The sequence below is a fragment of the Cucumis sativus genome, unplaced genomic scaffold (genome assembly GCF_000004075.3).
Source record: "Cucumis sativus cultivar 9930 unplaced genomic scaffold, Cucumber_9930_V3 scaffold58, whole genome shotgun sequence".
Lineage (NCBI taxonomy): Eukaryota > Viridiplantae > Streptophyta > Magnoliopsida > Cucurbitales > Cucurbitaceae > Cucumis > Cucumis sativus.
In genome coordinates, this window is record NW_022279555.1 from 120,780 (window position 1) to 140,031 (window position 19,252).

The 19,252-nt window shown below is 38.2% G+C and overlaps 1 protein-coding gene across 4 annotated transcripts in view; it reads left to right on the forward strand.

The window, feature by feature from the left end:
• The first annotated feature begins 7,896 nt into the window (after positions 1 to 7,896).
• The window catches only part of LOC116406036 (tRNA (guanine(10)-N2)-methyltransferase homolog), a 57,431-nt gene continuing 46,075 nt past the window's right edge, over positions 7,897 to 19,252 (forward strand). For 2 of the 4 annotated variants that reach the window (XM_031889727.1, XM_031889728.1), the window contains exons 1-5: positions 7,901 to 8,301; positions 8,388 to 8,599; positions 10,727 to 11,044; positions 11,370 to 11,444; positions 11,818 to 11,892. In XM_031889727.1, coding sequence (XP_031745587.1) covers positions 8,097 to 8,301; positions 8,388 to 8,599; positions 10,727 to 11,044; positions 11,370 to 11,444; positions 11,818 to 11,892 — 885 coding nt within the window. In that variant the 5' untranslated portion in view covers positions 7,901 to 8,096. Of the gene's footprint in view, positions 8,302 to 8,387; positions 8,600 to 10,726; positions 11,045 to 11,369; positions 11,445 to 11,817; positions 11,893 to 19,252 lie in introns of all 4 variants that reach the window. The other 2 variants (XM_031889725.1, XM_031889726.1) reach the window with 2 other exon arrangements.

Genomic DNA, 19,252 nt, shown 5'->3' on the forward strand with positions numbered 1-19,252 from the left:
ACAATCGCCCGTAGAAAGTAGGAGAGCCAAGCCGCTTTAGGCCATAATGCGTCGGGTTCCTTCGGTATCAAAACCTATATAGGAAACTCTCGACTCGCAATCGAAGCCATAATCGTCCGTAGAAAGGAGAGACATGCTGCTTCGGGCAAGAATGCATCGGGTTCTTTCGGTATAAGAAAATGCGTGTGGAGCTCTGGGCTCTTGGCCGAAGCCACATTACAATCGCTCGTAGAAAGAAGTAGAGCAAAGCCGATCCAGGCTAGAATGTGTCGGGTTCCTTCTATATTAAAACTTGTGTGGAGAACTCTAGACTCTCGTCTGAAGCTACAATACAACTGCCCTAAGAAAAGAGGAGAGCGAAGCCGCTGTGGGCTAGAATGCATCGATACTAGAACCTGCGTCGGGAACTTCTGACTCTCGCCTAAAGCCATAATCGCCCTTAGAAAGTAGGAGATCCAAGCCGCTACGGGCTTGAATTTCTTTGGTATTAGAAATTGCATGGGGAACTCTCGACTCTTGGCCGAAGCCACATAAAAATCGCTCGTAGAAAGTAGGAGTGCCAAGCCGCTTTGGGCTAGAATGGATTGGGTTCCTTCGATATTATAAATTGCGTGGGGAACTCTCGACTCTTGGCCCAAGCCATATTACAATCACCCGTAGAAAGTAGGAGAGCCAAGACGCTTCGAGCCAGAATGCATAAAGTTTCTTGGCTATATGAATTTGTTTTTTGCACTTTCGACTCTCAACTGAACCCACTATACAATCACTCGTAGAAAGTAAGAGAGCCAAATCGCTTCGTGCCAGAATGCATCAGGTCCTTCTATATCAGAACTGCGTGGGAAAATCTTGACTTTCGACAGAAGCCACAATACAATCGCCCGTAGAAAGTAGGAGAGCCAAGCTGCTTTAGGCTTGAATGCGTCGGGTTCCTTCGGTATCAAAACCTATATGGGAATCTCTCGACTCCCCACCGAAGCCATCATCGTCCAAAGTTCTTCTCATTTGAGGTACATATAAGACATTCTTAAGTATGACATCTATCTTTAAAAAACAACTTTAAATCTTCCACTGCTGAAGCTGAGACCATCTCTCCTGTTCCAACCTTGAGAGTAATCTTGTCTTCTGAAAGCTTTTTCCAAGAACTATTTTCTTGAAATGAGAAGCAAATATGGTTAGTGGCTCTTGAATCTAGTATCCAGGTAGAATTTTCATATTCCACTAAACATGTTTCTACAACTAGTAAATCATATTTACCTTGTGTTTCCTTCTCTGCCTTTTTTTCTGCAAGGTATTTTGGGCAGTTTCTTAACCAGTGCCCGTTTTGGCCACAATGGTAACACTTACCTTTTTCTGCAACTTTCTTACCCTTGTTCTGTTTGGGAGTTTTTCACTTTCCCTTCTTTTTTATTTGAGCATTAGGTTTTGAGGGTCCAGCTTTGGTTTTAGAGGACGATCCTCTTGTAAATTTTCTTTTTGTGGTAGCAACATTTGCTTCAACTTGTTTCCCTTTACCCATAGTAAGGTTTTGGAATCGCTGGAGTTCATTCAGAAGGGTTGTCAGGTTAAATTATATCTTGTTCAAAGATGCATTCGTTTGGAATGGAATGAAGCTCTTCGGAAGAGACTCTAAGATAAAGCTAACTTGATTAACCTCTTCGATGGGACCACCATTCACTTCAGCGATGTTGAAGTGCATCATCATGTCCATAACATGTTCTCTAACAGAGGTCCCTTCCTTCATACGCTTAGTGTAAATGTATTTGACTGCCTCGTGTCTTAAGGACCATTCTGGTTGCCCAAACATTCCCCTTAATGAATCCATAATCTCTTTAGCCGTGGTTAAGGATTCATGTTTCTTTGCCAATCCATCAGACATGCTGGCAAGAATGTAGACACGGGCTTTTTCATTAGCTTTTATCCATCGATCATATGCATCTCGACTAGTTCGGTTAGCATTAGAGGCAGGGTTTTGAGGACATTCCTCAGTTAAGATAAATCTTAAATCGTCAACCACTAGTATTGTGTTAAGATTTGATTTCCAAGCCGCATAATTATCGCCATTAAGTTTTTCGGAAGCTAACCCCATATTTCTTCTAGAGAATCTTCTAATTGTTCCAGAGCAACTAGAAAGAGATTCTTTAACCAGAAAGAATTCCGTTCATATGTGGGATACCTATCCAGAAGTTTTCGCCTTCTCTTTCGGCTGTAATGTAATTTTGAATTCAATATTGAATGAATAGAGCATAGCTGAAAAACAAACATATTCTTTTTAGGAAAAAACTATAATCATAAAAATATCCAATCTAATTTAGCAATTACTAATAATGTGCCCTTTCATTATTTGTATTTTGCAACAATATTTCAAAGATTTAGAACAACCTTCTCCGAAGGGTAGTTGATTATTCCTCCTTTGAACCAAGACAATCTTGACTAGATGCTATCTCTAGAATAACTGCTTATTCTTTATAGCACTTAGTTATCGCTAGTTTAGTTGAGAATATACTAACAACTTAGTAATTCTTGTAAGTGTTACCCACCATTTTCAGATTTCATAGATTAGAATCATTTATGAAAACTAAGCATGTGCGCACAGGGCATCAAGATGCTTGATCACATGCTTGCCTCACACACACACATGCCATTCAACCAGCAGTGTCGTGACACTATTCGTGTGAAGTTGCACTACACGTTTCTTTGCGCGTGGGTGACTTTTCACAAGGGTTTTCGACTCACACACTCCTACATTTCTTCGCACACATGACCTGGTTCACGACCTGGGTACATACCTGCGTCACTTGATAAATGGTAAAAATATAAGTTATTATAGCCTTTTAAGTAGAATAATAAAACCTTTAATACATAAAATTGGAACAAAACATGTGGGAAAGTAAGGAAATTGACTAAGTTGTGGAGTGAGGATTACAAAAGAGTCATATGCCTGTTTATCGCATTTTAATGTTTGATTTCAAGGCTTTTAGACAAAATGAAGAACAACCTGGCTAAATAATGTTAGTTGGGAAGGATGTACGCTAACCAACCTAACAATCACTATAGTAAGACTAGGCGAGATAAAGAACAAGCAAACAAAAGTGGTTGGCGCAAAAACCTACAACGGCCGTAGATATCTGTAAACCTGATAAAGGACCTTTGTGGTGTCAACTCAGCCTTATCAGAATCAATTAGAGCCCATGTTGCCTGTTGTCCATACTGTCCTGTCACATCAATTTTTGCCTATAAATAAAAGAGGTTTTTTCTTCATTGGAGGTGTACGAATTTTGACAAACTTTGTTGCAGAGAGCAAGAACTCTTTTCCCTCCATTTTTGTCTCTGTTTTAGGTGAGAGTCTGAAAAAAAAAAAAAAAAGAGATTTCCCTTTTGTGTAAAGGCAAAAACCTAGAGCCAAAGAATATGAACACTCATACTTTGCGGCTTGCTTTACTTTTTTGTGTTTTATTTGTGTATTTTATAACAGTGATTTGTAATATTGACTCCATGATCGAGAGGCCTAAAGCTTCATTTATGATATTGATGTTTTCTTTCTATCACTCTCCCATATTTTTTTATCTCTCCATTCATTGCATTTTTAGTTAATTATTTGGACAATGTAGGTTGCTTTAACACTAGAGATACTACTTGATTGCATTTTAGGTCATGCTTCTATATACGTCGATCAATACCTTGTCTTCTTTGAGAGAAAAGATATAGTAGGTGAGTAGTGGCGGATTCATAAAATTTATTGACAGAGGGCTTCACTACTAGTGACTATCATCAATTGATGCATGATAACTCGTATTTTGCTAACCATACGTGTGGAGATTGTAGCAATATAATCTTGTCCTCAAATTTGTTTCTTGCATATATCCCAGAGATGAATGATATGTGTAGCGATAGCACTGAGAGGTTGCTCACCTTAATAAGTGCAAATTACTTATAATCCAAATAAACAAAAAAGATACAAATTATAGATTAACTCCAAATATTTGGATCTTAAGAGACGAGCAAGTATGGAGAAAGCACTGAGAAGTTCCTCACCTTAATTATGAAGTTAATAGATGTTTTATATTGCCTCGAAATGTTAAACTCTCATGTTTTACATATGATTAGCTAAATTTTCCTTCACTACCACACCAAACCACCGAGTCATGTTTTATCACACTTCACCACCATATTCACCTTGATGCTCTTACTAGCACCATTAGTGTAAATAGCTAGAAATTTACACTGTGCATATTTTATACAATATACTCACTACATAAGATTATGACATGAGATAAATTCATTTTTGGAAACTAATTTCCTGTGTTCAACTATGGACTTTTCACAAAATCTCTTTCGATGTTTGGAATTGGGCGAGAAAGAGGAAACTTGTACTAATGTTTCATCATCATGCATGTGGCAACACATAGGTAAGGCGCACACCTTTTATCACATAACACTAACCTAGACGTCATGTTTAGTCGCATTATTTGAGCTTTGCATGGCTGACGAAGCTAAAGATGTATATGCTAAATGATACAATCCAGTAGATCAATTTATGATGTTAATGCAACAAAATTAAGTCCTTGGAGACCATATTAATTCTAAAGTTAAATTCAAAGAAATTGTAGTAAGGAGGGTGCTTACCGTTTTAGCTTCAACTAAAAGAATTTATAGAATTTGCCTTACTTTTTGTTTCGTAGTAATGTAGAAGTAAAGTGTTGAACCCTATAGAATCTGGGGAAGTAGAAATTCAAATTGAAATCTAAAAACGAATCTCAAGAAGGTGGTTAGAAGACAAAAGAAATCACTAAAAATATTGTGCAAGAATGTAAAAGAGAGCTTTTAGTGGCAACAGACAAGAAGAAGATTAGAGAAGACAAATTTCATTTGATTCTTATTTCAAATCTACAAAGACAATGAATTAACTCTCAACAGAAGTATTGTGGCATGGAGCATGGGGATTTATTGCAACTTTTATGGGTGTAGTACAAGAGAAAATAAGAATGCTTACCATTCGACTCTTAATCAAGTCACCTTTTGAAATCAACTTGCTTGATTTTTCTTTGGGTGATTTGACTATGATCCAAGAATTGAGAGTAATTCAAACTTGAATTTTCTTTTTATGATTTGACTAAGATCCAAGACTTGCTCTCTATTTGAAAGTCATATCATTCAAACAACGAGATGACATTACAATAGATGACATTACAATAGATGACGTTACAATTCATAAGAGAAGTTCACAATGGCAAGATTGACAATTGAACCAAAGAAAATTCAGTCTAGAATTCATCTTTTATTTTCATTAAGAAACTAGTATATCTTACGTACATAGAATTAATATTAAATTGAACTCAATTTTATAAGTTATGGTTACGTAGAAATGATTAATTAAATTCAACTCAAGACTAACATGCTTAACTTTAATTTTCAAACAAAAACATTGGAACACCTTGCATACTCATACATTCAAGAAACAACTATTAATTTTGTAAACTAAAATTCACACAATCAAACTCATGCTTTCTTGAAGAGAGTTAAAGAAATAAAGCATACTAGACTTGATAACAATTTGAAATTTTTCAAAAAGAAGCAAACCCCATAAACCCTTTACCTCATTGGGAAGGTTTTTCCCTCATGGATAATGAAAAATGTTGCTGGAATTGAATAATTGGATAATCAAATTGAGAGAAATTGAGAGAGAAAATTGGCACAAGTTTTTTTTTTTTTTTAAAAAAAATTATTATGGAATGAAGTGATTGAATTGTTGTGAATTGGGGAGAAAACCCTTAGGGGGGTCTTTATAAGGAAAACATAAGAAAAAACTGCCCTAGAATTCGAAACCACAACCTCTAGGCTCAAGCGCATGTGGATTAACGGAAAATTGATGATTTTCAGAAAGTTGTGACTTAATTACAACTTTGCCACTCAGATCTGGAGGTGGTGTGCTTGGTTCTGAGGCTGACGCGTGTCACGCATACTTTGAGTTATTTCCGAAAATGTATAAGAAAATATTCCGTGTCCTTGGTTATTCGCACCGGTGAGCTTGGGCTCGAAAATGTTGAAAATAATAGGTGCTGTTGGGATTCGATCTTGTAACCTTCATAAGAAACGAGGAATCGCATAATTATTTAGTCGAATCACACTTCCCAGTTCCCAACCATAGTCGATATGATCTCGTAGGCCCAAAGACTACAAAGAATTAGAATTACTTAGTAACAAAACCAAAGTATTAGAACATAACAAACAAACTTACTTATTTGATGATTTTACCTAAAATGGATGCAGAAATTCCGGTATATTGTACTTAATAATGTAGTCCTTACTATTCTTAGACCTCTTTATGTAGTTTTCGGCCTTACCAACCAAATCTCGTTGCAATTTCGAGAATTTCCTCTCCTATAGAATGTTTTCCCAATCAAGACTACTAAAGTAATCAATGTATTCAATGTCCAAGAACAACCTCATGTCTACAAAGGCTCTCGCTTTCTCCCTACCCTTCATAGCCAGCTTAGTGTAATGGACCACTGTCATCTTCACAGCGTCTACATCGTATTCAAACGCCAATTTTTTGTTTTCCTCTTTAAGGGCTTTAGTGTGAATACCCTTTGTCATAGAATTCTTGTAATACATGAGAATTGTCTCTTCCTGTTCACATTCAACTCTTAAAGCCCATATGAATTGGGTGTCGACCACGATCTTGTCACTAGTAAGAAGTCATTCTTGGTAAATGTCACTATTATGCCATTCAAATTGAAAGTAATAACATCCCTCATGTTGTCTTTCACTTCCCCTAGTAGGATATAATGAAAAAGTGGACCATTGAATTTTACGTCCATATCGATGAAGCGACCGAACATCGTCCTTTTGAAGAGATCAAGCTATGTAGGTGTAAGCTTCTCCTTCATTGGCTAGTGTAATGTTAAAATAGTGGCTTGGCCAAGAAACCGATCCTTCAAATAGTTTTGAATTGACTAGTCATGCTGCATAGGAAACAAAATGAAAAAAAGAAGTATGATTAGCCACTAATAAATCATTGCTCCTTGCTCCTTGTTTTACTTCGATGCTTAACATACTCGAAACTCGATGCTCCTCACATCCCACTGAACATGATACCTAAACTTGGTATTCGACCACTGTATACTTGTTACACGACATCATATAATCAACACTGATGCTTACTACTTGTTCATAAACATAATCCGTGTTTGTTAGCATTAAACCTTAGTTCTTTGTATTGAACAAGAGGGAAACAAAAGATTGTGAGTATGCTTCTATTTTTGAACTCCACGATGGGACAAATGAGATAGAAAAATGAGGTGAATGATACATTTTGCAAGTATCAGAGACATCAAATAAGTATGATGAATCACATGAAAATGATGAATATGATTTGAGGAGGATAGAATTAGAGCACCAAAAATTTTGAAATGAGGATAGGAAGCGTTATGAGAGAACAACAATGATTTTTTTTGTTTTGTTTTAAGTATTCAATTATTGAATGGGGGAATCGAGGATTGAGTAACGAGCAAGATGATATCATGCATCGAGTGAAGTGTATATCAAGTAACTTAAAAATATATCAAGTATCGAGTAACTTAAAAATATATCAAGCTTGTATGAGCATATTGAATTTGGGGGCAAACATGTAACTTCACACGGTGCCGATGTAATCAAAAGACCATTTTTCTTTGAGTTGAAAAAGGTGGACCATTTTCTCGGAGGCCCGTACAAAAAAAATATCTTCAATTTTTCTACAAACATGCCCTTAGTTTTTCACTGGTTTCTAGAAATGGATCATTGCACAATAGCACGTTTAGGGTCAGGTTGTGTATGCAAAAATTTTAATCTATACTTCATTAATCTATGATTTTTTTTGGTTGAGAGTATGTATTGTGTGATGATTTATTTTTACAAGCAATTTTAATAAAATGGTCTAATTGACGAATTAAGGGGGAAGAGAAAGGGTTTAGGTTTGCGCGCAACAACAGTACCAAAATCTCACTGTTGCTAGTCCACAGCTTCCTTCGTCATAGCCATTGTCCTCTTCTTTCTCCGGGTCAGTTCGTCCGTTTTTGAAGAAGTAATTGGAGCAATTAGATATCAGAGTTGAGTAAATGTGGTATCTCTGTGTGTTCTATCACCGTCTTTTGGATTATCGAAAGGCCGAGGTCGAGTCTCTGGCCGAGTTGTTTGGTGAAAATGGCGACCACAAAGGGAAGAAGTTGGAATGGAAGCTTCCTCTTCACCATCACCCTGATTCTCCTTTCCATTTCGTCGACCTCTCTTCAGACGATATCGCTCGGAACATCGCTAACCGAAGTCAGCCATCTCGTTTCGTTTTTGGTTTTTGTCTTAATTGGTTCCAATTTCTTTCATTTACTTTCGTTTGGTTTGGTTTTGTGTAGGTATACTAGTGAAGGGGATGTATGAACTCTGGGGTCAAGGAAGTGACTACGAGGAGCTAGAGGAGTCTATTAGAAATTTTTCGAAAGAACGGAAGTCACCATACTTACAACCTGGAAGCTCTTTCAAAATTTCTATAGAGAGCTTTGGGAAGGCTATCAGCTTCCAGGAACAAAGTGAACGTATTCAGGGGCTAGCGTACATCCCTTTCAAGGTATGATAGTTTTTGTAATCTAGTTTAAGCTCCCTTGTATTTATTTGTTTATTTTTGAGCTATTGAAATCCAATCGTTTTGCTTATAATGGATACTAGAGACACTATCGTTATAGTTTGGAATGCTCACTTCAGTGGATGGAATCAAATTGATGTGTGTTAAAACTCTTATAATGTGGACAGACTATTTGAGCTTGAAGATTTTGTTTAAGTGCTGAATCAAAGACAATCAGGCTAGAAATTATCAATTCTGGTACCTCTCATTTTGTAGGTAGAGAATTGATAGATAAAACAAAATTGCAATGCAATTTGTGAATTGGAACTATTGACAAGTATAAGCACTGAGAATGAATTGAAGTATTATGGCCAAATCATATTCGTTTGGCGTGTCAATAAAGGGGGAGGGGGCAAAAATGAACAGCATTGTTGGTTATATCTTCTAGTTAGTAATATTTTTTAAAATAATATTTTGAACAGTTTATCTAAAAAAGATTTTGTAATAGATAAAAATCTCTTAACAAGAAACAATTACTAAAAAGCTACGAATGAGTACAAAAATTCACAATCAAACTTGAGAAATTGAGAATTTAAGGACTTGTAGCAAAGTTTTGTTTGTGAAATGGCTTTGGTGTTAAAGGGTTGAGACCCCAAACATGAATGTCCCTTCTTCCTAGCCTAAAATCAAACTCTCCTATCGATATCAAATAAAGAATAAAAAAGGATGAATGTAAAATAATATAAACGGTATCAAATAGTCAATGCTATAGCAAATGGGGGTTTTGAAACAATGTTGAAAGTAGATAATTGGGGATTACAAAACAGTGTATTTTGTTAAGATGTTATCTCTTTGGTCCTTGATAGAAGGATACGATGAGGGCTCTATGGGGGTGTCAGCCTAGTTGAGATATTCGGGTGCTCCTCCTGACTCTTAATTCTTTCCTTTTGGATGCTCCTTGTATAGTTCTCGTGTACTTTGAGATTTAGTCTTGATTTTATTAATAAATTTTTTAGGCTTTTCTCCTATAAGAAAAAATAGTATTTATTGTAGCAAGAGGTGATTATTTTAGTCTTAGATAGTCCTTGCCCCAAACGCTCCTTACTTGTTTCATTCATGCAAATGAGAAAATACAATCAATTTTCTTAATTTTGTACATTTGTTTTCTTCATGTTTCACTTCCTGACCTGGGAATTTTATTCTTTTTGAAGAAACTTGGTGGTATGTTGATCAATTGGGGCAGTTATGCGACCTCATACTTCATTTATGTTACAATGGCATTAAGACATGGTCTCATGCAATTATCATGGCTTCACATCATAAATGGTATCAATTAAGTGGTAGAAGTCCTATCAATATCATTTTCTTCATGCTTCATTTATGTTACAATGGCATTTACATTTGCATGTCAAAAGCCAGGGGTTACAACTTTTGGAGATCTGGTAGAGCCAAAAGGCCATGTATTAGTCAAATGAATGGTATGTAGTTCCACTGGTTGGGTTGTGGAAGCCAAACTTGTCTCAGACGTTAAATGTATTTTTCTAGATTTTGGTCCGACTTTAGTCTTTATGGGTTCTTCATGGGGGGAGGGGGGAGTAAAGCCTCTTTGCTGACATTTTGAAAGATTTTTTCGAGCCTCTTCTGGTGTTTGGACTACTATGGCACGATAGCTACGAGGCTGCCGGTTGCATCTTCTTGCAAGTCTCTAGATTCACATGGGTTCGTTATGAGAGAGATATTTCGTTATGCTTTGTATTCATATTTCTTCGTTTTGGTTTTTTTTAGCTTAAATTTTTCTGTTGGCATTCTCTTATTAGCTTGTCATCTCTTTTGTTTGCCTAATTTTAGCATTTGTTGTTGTTGACTGAATTCTTCTCTATCTTTTGCTCTTAGTATAACATTCTTGTACTTTGAGCTTAAGTTTCATTTATTATTAATAAAGAGGCTTGTCTCCATTTAAAAAATAAATTAAGTAGTAGAAGTCCTATCAATATCAATTTCTTCTGTTAGCTCTTCTAGGTTCTACAGGTAATACCTGAATTTTGACACTGTTTTTAATATTCATTTGCTACACAAGCTCAACATGTCAATGTCTTCCTGTTTTAATAAATGGACGTGGATGGAATGTTTCAGGGTCAAGTTAATTTAAAAAGTCCAGATCATAAATTTTGTCTTTTGGAAACTGCTGATTACGGACTCAATAATGGACTTCCACCAATTGCTCAAAGGAGAATTTTTTTTGGCCGGGAGGTCGGTGGTGCCGATAGGAAGCTTATACCAACATATCAATTAAAAAGTCGCACTTATCTTGGGCCAACTGCCATGGATGCTGAAATGGCTTTCTTAATGGCCAACCAAGCATTAGCGACATCTGGAAAACTTGTCTTTGATCCTTTTGTTGGCACTGGGAGCATTCTTGTTGGCGCAGCTCATTTTGGAGCAATGACAATGGTAACTACTTTAAGGACATCACAATTTATCTCATAAAGAAATTGTCTGATTTTACAACATTTGGCTGATAGAAAACATGTGGGTGACTTAATATTCTAAATTGATAGCTTTGAACACATTCCTCTGAAGTCTTTTACTTTCTTTCTCATACATGACTTATGGGGCTACTTTTTCTATGCATTGGATATTATATTATAAGTTCGGGTTCAATCTTGTAGCGAACATTCATTGCATTCAGGGAACTTAATTTAAGGTAGTTTTCAGTTCCCATAGAATGCGTGTGAGAGAGATACCATTTGAATTCAAACTGACCAAAATGTATCAGGGGGCAGACATTGACATTAGGGTGGTACGTGATGGTCGTGGCCCTGATTGTAATGTTTGGAGCAACTTCAAGCAGGTAAATATGTTTTATAAATTCTTAGAACTCAAGGACACAAATGTACCACCTATAGAATAAATCCTGTTCAAGTAAGGTCATGCTTTATAATAAAATTCTACAGTTCTAGGTTTAGAAATTTTGTTCATGGTGCTAGTCTTGGTTTATAATGCTCTATGTTGAAAGTTTGAAACTCTATGACTAACAGTAAAATACATGTGAGGGTGACAAGCATGATAAAGGATAACCGACTGTACTGCTAGTATTTTGCATGTGCAATTTTCTGTGATTCAACTGATTATGATAATATCAAATTTTGATGCTTTATGTTCCTATGTATGATCATAGATGTTTCATGCTGTAATGGTACTAATCTGTTTATTACTGCTTGCAGTATGGATTACCACCTCCAATTGCACTGTTAAGAGCAGATAATAATCTTCCTCCCTGGCGTCCAGGATTGAAGGAGGTACAGCAGCAATATTTGCACCAGTACTATTTATTTATTTTTCGTGGTGCTGAAGTTTCACTACCCTTGTTATATACTGATGGTCACTAATTCCTGTGGATACTGCTTGACATCTTTTTACAGATTTTCATTTACTTTTTATTTTTCTTAACAAGAACCTAATTTTTTCGTTGAGTAAATGTTTCAATGATTAAATGAAAAGTGACTGATGCCTAAAGAAAAAATGTAAAGTCATATGGAAGTGAATAAGGAACATAAATGAGAAAAAAAAAGTCAGAAGTATTCCAAAAAAAAAAAAAACTGAAAGAATAATCTTACAAAGAACTTGAGGCGCCAATCAAATTTGTATCTTCAAAAACCATAAGAGCTTAGAGAACAAAAAAAAAAAAAAAGAACTTCTTATTTAAATATTTTAAAGAGCTTTGAGTTTTGAGGTGGAAAAATTGTTCTCTTTGTGTTGTTTTTTTCCCCTGTTTTGTGGGGCTGTTTTGGATATGTTATTTTTGGTTTTGGATCTTTGGTGCTTTGTTTTTATTTCCTTTGGTGCTTTGTTTTCATTTCTTTTAGTGCTTTTTTTTCTTCCTCTGTTTGTGTTTGAACTCCAGTATGTTGTACTTCAATAGTAAACTTTATTGATGAATAACGATGTAAATCCTTAGTAGAATATAAGAATACAAAGTCTCTCCAACTGTTATCCTATCTTTCAAGGATTAAACAAAAGACTCACTAATCTCTTTTAGTAACTAACTTTCTGTCCAAAACAGATTTCCTATTTATATTTCAACTAACCGACCTACTGCCTGACTCATTGACCCCTGGCCTTCTCACTAAGTAACTGCCCCTCTCAATGTCCTGAGTTTAATGTGGAGGAGCAAGCCATTTGTTCCGTTGGGCTAACCAAATCCAAGCCTGGTGTTTTTGTTGAGGCAATACAATATCTTTTAATTCTAGCTACACCAGCAGAGGTAATAATTTCCCAACACTGCTTTTTTCCTTTATGTGTTACTTTTGTCTTTTAGACTGGTATACATTGTCTGATCATGCAAAACTCAACAATAATCAAGACTTTAAACTGGTCTAAATCGATTGATCATGTAAAGTGACAAAGTCAAAACTAGCACATAGTACCTAGAGCTACTATGTTGATTTGGCTGGTTTTCTGCACTATATCATTAAGTTGGGCCACTTGGATGTTGGGACCTCTTGGTTAGAAAATTCTTTCTAACAAGTAGGCTCAACCTCTTCATAAGTCATTCTACCCCTGATTAGCTTTTTTATGGAAGGTTGTAACATTTTACCGTTTAAGAAACAAATCTAGGAAAGATGGTCATTCATTGATCAATATCCAGATGTTCTTCCAAAAGTTATTGCTACTGGCTCTACTAGGTCTACAGAGCTCCAAATTTCTTACACTCATGAAGCCAGCTTAAACAGAACTGATACTTAATATTTTTACTGCTACAATTTTATGCAACAATATCTCTTCTTGCTTAGAGAAGGTCCCATATCATTTTTAGATAAAATGTCCACGTTTCTCTTTGTAATTTGGTGTATTGAGAGATTTTGTATTTTTCTTGTAGCTTGTTTCTCCAAATTATAGAGAGGTGTCCATTTTCCAAATTCTTTCACATGGGATAAAACACTAGTGTAGTTTAGGTTTAACTATGTAAAGTTTCTTTTTCTATACCATATTTTACGGTGGACTCGAAGTGCTTTCCTATTAGCATATGTGTTGTACTGTTTGTTCAAGCTCACTCATTTTCCCAACTTTTCACCTGACTAAAGCACATGAAATCAACAGTATTATCAAGGTATCCAGTGAATTAAATTTGCCTTACGTCTGGTTTAGGAGGTGTAATATCAAGGTATCCAGTGAATTAAATTCATGAAGTTACAACTGTTGGTTGTAGTCCCCCTTTTTCGCGGTTTTACATTTGTGTATTTGATGGAACCCGTAGATGAAAATAGTAATTCGACATTATTGATTGAAATAATAGAAAAACAAATTTTTGTTTCCCTCTCTCTCAAGGAATAATAGAAAGATACTGAATTCCAAAAAACTCAAAAACGGACTCTCCCGCCCTTTAACAGACTTATTTATATTGCTACCCTTCTCATCACTCACACGTGCCTCACCCTCACGTGTTATTTCTTATTTTCTCTCCTCTTGTACTGATATAATATTGATTGTCCTCAAGGTGAAAATCTGGAAAACGCTGCTTCAAATCCTCATATAACTCCCAAGTAGCCTCGTGTTGTGGAAGACCCTTCCACTGCACCAACACATCCCAACTTCCCGCTTTGTTTTTCGAATAACCATAAACCTCTTCTGGGATATCTCTCCATTCATGATTTTCAGTTAAACATGGAACATCATTCCTGTCTTCCTCGTGCTCTCCTATTACTTTCTTTAGCTGAGATACATGAAATACTGGATGTATGGTAGAATTCCCTTGGTAGTTCTAGCTTGTAAGCTACCTGACCAATTTTAGCTATCACTATGTGGTCCAAAGAATTTAGGAGAGAGCTTTTCATTTCTTTTTCTTCTAACAGTCACTTGCCGATATGGTCTTATCTTTAACAATACCAAATCCCCAACTTGGTAATGAACTTCTCTTCTCTTCATGTCTGCATACTTCTTCATTTTGTCATGTGCAATTCTCAAATGTTTCCGTAGAGCTCCTAACACCACATCTCTTTCCTTCAACTATTCATCTAATGTGGAGTTAGTAGTGTCCCTCTCCCCATAGTATTCCAAAGGAGGTGGCAAATGCCCGTATACAGCCTGAAACAGTGTGACTCCTATTGCACGCTGATATGTAGTGTTATACCAGTATTCCGCCCAAGGGATCCATTTAACCCATTCTTTTGGCTTTTCCCCACAAAAGCAACCCAAGAACGTCTCTACTCCACGATTAACAACCTCTGTTTGACCATCCGTTTGTGGATGATACGCTGTACTGTGGTTCAACTTTGTTCCTGCCAAGCGAAATAATTCTCTCCAAAAGTGACTCAAGAATACCTTGTCTCTATCCGAGACAATGGATTTGGGATATCCGAATGAGGCTGGAATGCGTCAGGTTCCTTCTCTATTAAAACCTGTGTGGAGAATTCTTGACTCTCGATTGAAGCCACAATACAATCGCCCTAAGAAAGTAGGAGTGCCAAGCTGCTTCGAGCTAGAAGGTGTCAGGGTTGCATCGTCAACAGAACCTGCGTGGAAAACTCTCGACTGTCTCCTGAAGCCATAATTGCCCATTGTAAGTAGGAGAGCCAAGACGCTTCGGGCCAGATTATGTCGGATTCCTTCGGTATTAGAAAATGCTTGGGGAACTCTTGGCTCTTGGTCGAAGCAACATAACAATCGCCCGGAGAAAGTAGGAGAGCCAAGCCGCTTCGGGCGAGAATGCATCGTATTCTTTAGGTATCAGAAACTGCATGGGAACTCTCGACTCTTGGCCGAAGCCACATTTCAATCGCACATAGAAAGTGGGAGAGCCAAGCCGCTTCAGGCCAGAATGCGTCAAGTTCGTACGACATCTGAATTTGCTTTGGGAACTCTCGATTCTCAACTGAAGCCACAATACAATCAATCGTAGAAAGTAGGACAGCCAAGCCGCTTCGGGCCAGAATGCGTAAAGTTCCTTTGGTATCAGAATCTGCTTGGGAACTGTCGATTCTCAACTGAAGCCACAATACAATCACGCGTAGAAAGTAGGAGAGCCAAGCCGCCTCGGGCCATAATGCGTCAAGTTCCTTCGATATCAGAATTGCGTGGGGAACTCTCGATTCTCGAAGCAAAGGTCACAATTCCATCGCCCGTATAAAGTAGGAGAGCCAAGCCTCTTCGGACAAGAATGCATCTGGTTCCTTTGGTATCAGAAACTGCGTGGGAAACTCTTGACTCTTGGTCGAAGCCACATCAAAATTTCTCGTAGAAAGTAGGAGAGCTAAGTCACTTCATGCCAGAATGCATCGGGTTCGTTCGGTATTAAAAAATGCATGGATCTACATTATAATCACCCATAGAAAGAAGGGGAGCGAAGTCGATTTGGGCTAGAATGCATCAGGTTTCTTCTCTATTAAAACTGTGTGGAGAACTCTGGACTCTCGGCTGAAGCCACAATAAAATTGCCTTAAGAAAGTAGGAGAGCCAACTTGCTTCAGACAAGAATGCATCGGGTTGCAACGATATTAGAACATGCGTGCGGAACTCCCGACTCTCGCCTGAAGCCATAATCGCCCATAGAAAGTTGGGGAGCAAAGCTGCTTCGGGCTAGAATGCATCGAATTCTTTCAATATTAGAAACTGCGTAGGGAACTCTCGACTCTTGGTCGAAGCCACATAACAATTACCAGTGGAAAGTAGGAAAGCCAAGTCGCTTCGGGCCAGAATGGATCGGGTTCCTTCGCGGTATTAGAAACTGCATGGGGAACTCTCGACTCCTGGCCCAAGTCACATTACCATCGCCCATAGAAAGTAGGAGAAGCAAGCCACTTCGAGCAAGAATACATCGGGTTCCTTTAGCGTCAAACCTATGTGGGGAACTTTTGACTCTCGGTCGAAGCCACATTACAATCATCCGTAGAAATTAGGAGTGCCAAGCTGCTTCGAGCCAAAATGGGTCAGTTCCTACGATATTAGAAATTGTGTGGGAAACACTCGACTCTTGGCCCAAGCCATATTAAAAGCACACGTAGAAAGTAGGAGAGCCAAGCCACATCAGACTAGAATACGTTAGGTTCTTTTGATATCAAAACTGCGTGGGGAACTCTCGACTCTTGATCGAAGCCAAAGTACAATCGGCCGTAGAAATTAGGAGAGCCAAGCCTCTTCGGGCAAGAATGCATCGGGTTCCTTCGATATTAGAAACTGCGTGGGAAACTCTCGACTCTCAATTGAATCCACTCTACAATCACTCGTAGAAAGTAGGAGAGCCAAGCCGCTTTGTGCCTGAATGTGTCAGGTTCCTTTGTTATCAGAACTGCGTGGGGATTTCTCGACTCTCGACAGAAGCCCCAATACAATCCCCCGTAGAAAATAGTAGAGCCAAGCCGCTTTTGGCCAAAATTCATTAAGTTCCTTCGGTACAAAAACTGCATGGGGAACTCTCGACTCTTGGCCGAAGCCACATTTCAATCGCACGTAGAAAGGAGAGCCATGCCATTTCGTGGTAGAATGCGTCAGGTTCCTTCGGTATCAAAACTTTTGTGGGGAACTCTCGACTTTCGATAGAAGCCCCAATACAATCCCCCGTAGAAAATAGTGGAGCCAAGCCGCTTTGGGCCAAAATTCATTAAGTTCCTTCGGTACAAAAACTGCATGGGGAACTCTCGACTCTTGGTCGAAGCCACATTACAATCGCCCGTAGAAAGTAGGAGAGCCAAGCCGCTTTAGGCCATAATGCGTCGGGTTCCTTCGGTATCAAAACCTATATAGGAAACTCTCGACTCGCAATCGAAGCCATAATCGTCCGTAGAAAGGAGAGACATGCTGCTTCGGGCAAGAATGCATCGGGTTCTTTCGGTATAAGAAAATGCGTGTGGAGCTCTGGGCTCTTGGCCGAAGCCACATTACAATCGCTCGTAGAAAGAAGTAGAGCAAAGCCGATCCAGGCTAGAATGTGTCGGGTTCCTTCTATATTAAAACTTGTGTGGAGAACTCTAGACTCTCGTCTGAAGCTACAATACAACTGCCCTAAGAAAAGAGGAGAGCGAAGCCGCTGTGGGCTAGAATGCATCGAGTTGCATCGATACTAGAACCTGCGTCGGGAACTTCTGACTCTCGCCTGAAGCCATAATCGCCCTTAGAAAGTAGGAGATCCAAGCCGCTACGGGCTTGAATTTCTTTGGTATTAGAAATTGCATGGGGAACTCTCGACTCTTGGCCGAAGGAAGCCACATAAAAATCGCTCGTAGAAAGTAGGAGTGCCAAGCCGCTTTGGGCTAGAATGGATTGGGTTCCTTCGATATTATAAATTGCGTGGGGAACTCTCGACTCTTGGCCCAAGCCATATTACAATCACCCGTAGAAAGTAGGAGAGCCAAGACGCTTCGAGCCAGAATGCATAAAGTTTCTTGGCTATATGAATTTGTTTTTTGCACTTTCGACTCTCAACTGAACCCACTATACAATCACTCGTAGAAAGTAAGAGAGCCAAATCGCTTCGTGCCAGAATGCATCAGGTCCTTCTATATCAGAACTGCGTGGGAAAATCTTGACTTTCGACAGAAGCCACAATACAATCGCCCGTAGAAAGTAGGAGAGCCAAGCTGCTTTAGGCCAGAATGCGTCGGGTTCCTTCGGTATCAAAACCTATATGGGAATCTCTCGACTCCCCACCGAAGCCATCATCGTCCATCTTAAGTAGGAGAGCCATGCCGCTTCGGGCCAGAATGCATCGAGGTCCTTCGGTTTAAGAAAATGCGTGAGGAACTCTCGGCCCTTGGGCCAAGCCGCATTAAAATCACACACAGAAAGTAAGAGACCCAAGCCGCTGTGAACTAAAATGCGTTGGGTTCTTTCGATATCAGAACGGCGTGGGAACTCTCGACTCTTGACTAAAGCTATGGTATAATATCTCGTAGAAATTAAGAGAGCCAAGCCGCTTCGGGCAAGAATGCATCAGGCTCCTTCGATACCAAAAACTACATGCGGAAACTCTCGACTATTTTATATCTAGACAACATTTTGTCTATGTAAGATGCTTGAGACATAGCTAGTGTTTTGTTCTTACGATTTCGAACAATTTTGATTCCGAGAACATATTGTGCATCTCCCAGATCTTTCATTTGAAATTGCATAGCTAGCCATTTCTTGATATCAGTAAGATATCCTACGTCATTTCCAATAAGTAGAATATCATCTACATATAAGACTAAAAATGCTATAATGGAATTGACGACCTTTTTGTAAACACAAGGCTCGTCAACATTTTGTTCAAAGCCAATAAGATTTGATCGCAGTATCAAATCTTATATTCCAGGATCTAGAAGCTTGTTTTAATCCATAAATGGATTTTTTTAAGCTTACAAACCTTTTGTTCTTGATCTTGTTCTATAAACCCCTCTGGTTGAGACATATAGATACTCTCTTCAAGATTACCGTTCAAAAAAGCTGTCTTGACATCCATCTGCCAAATTTCATAATCAAAAGTGGCGATGGATAAGAGTATTCTAATTGACTTTAACATGGCAACAGGAGAGAAAGTTTCCTCATAGTCTACTCCCTCTCTCTGGGTATAACCCTTTGCCACAAGTCGAGCCTTAAAAGTCTGTACTTTACCGGCTTGGTCTCGTTTTCTCTTGTAGATCCATTTACAACCAATAGGTTTTACGTCATTTGGTTGATCTACTAGAG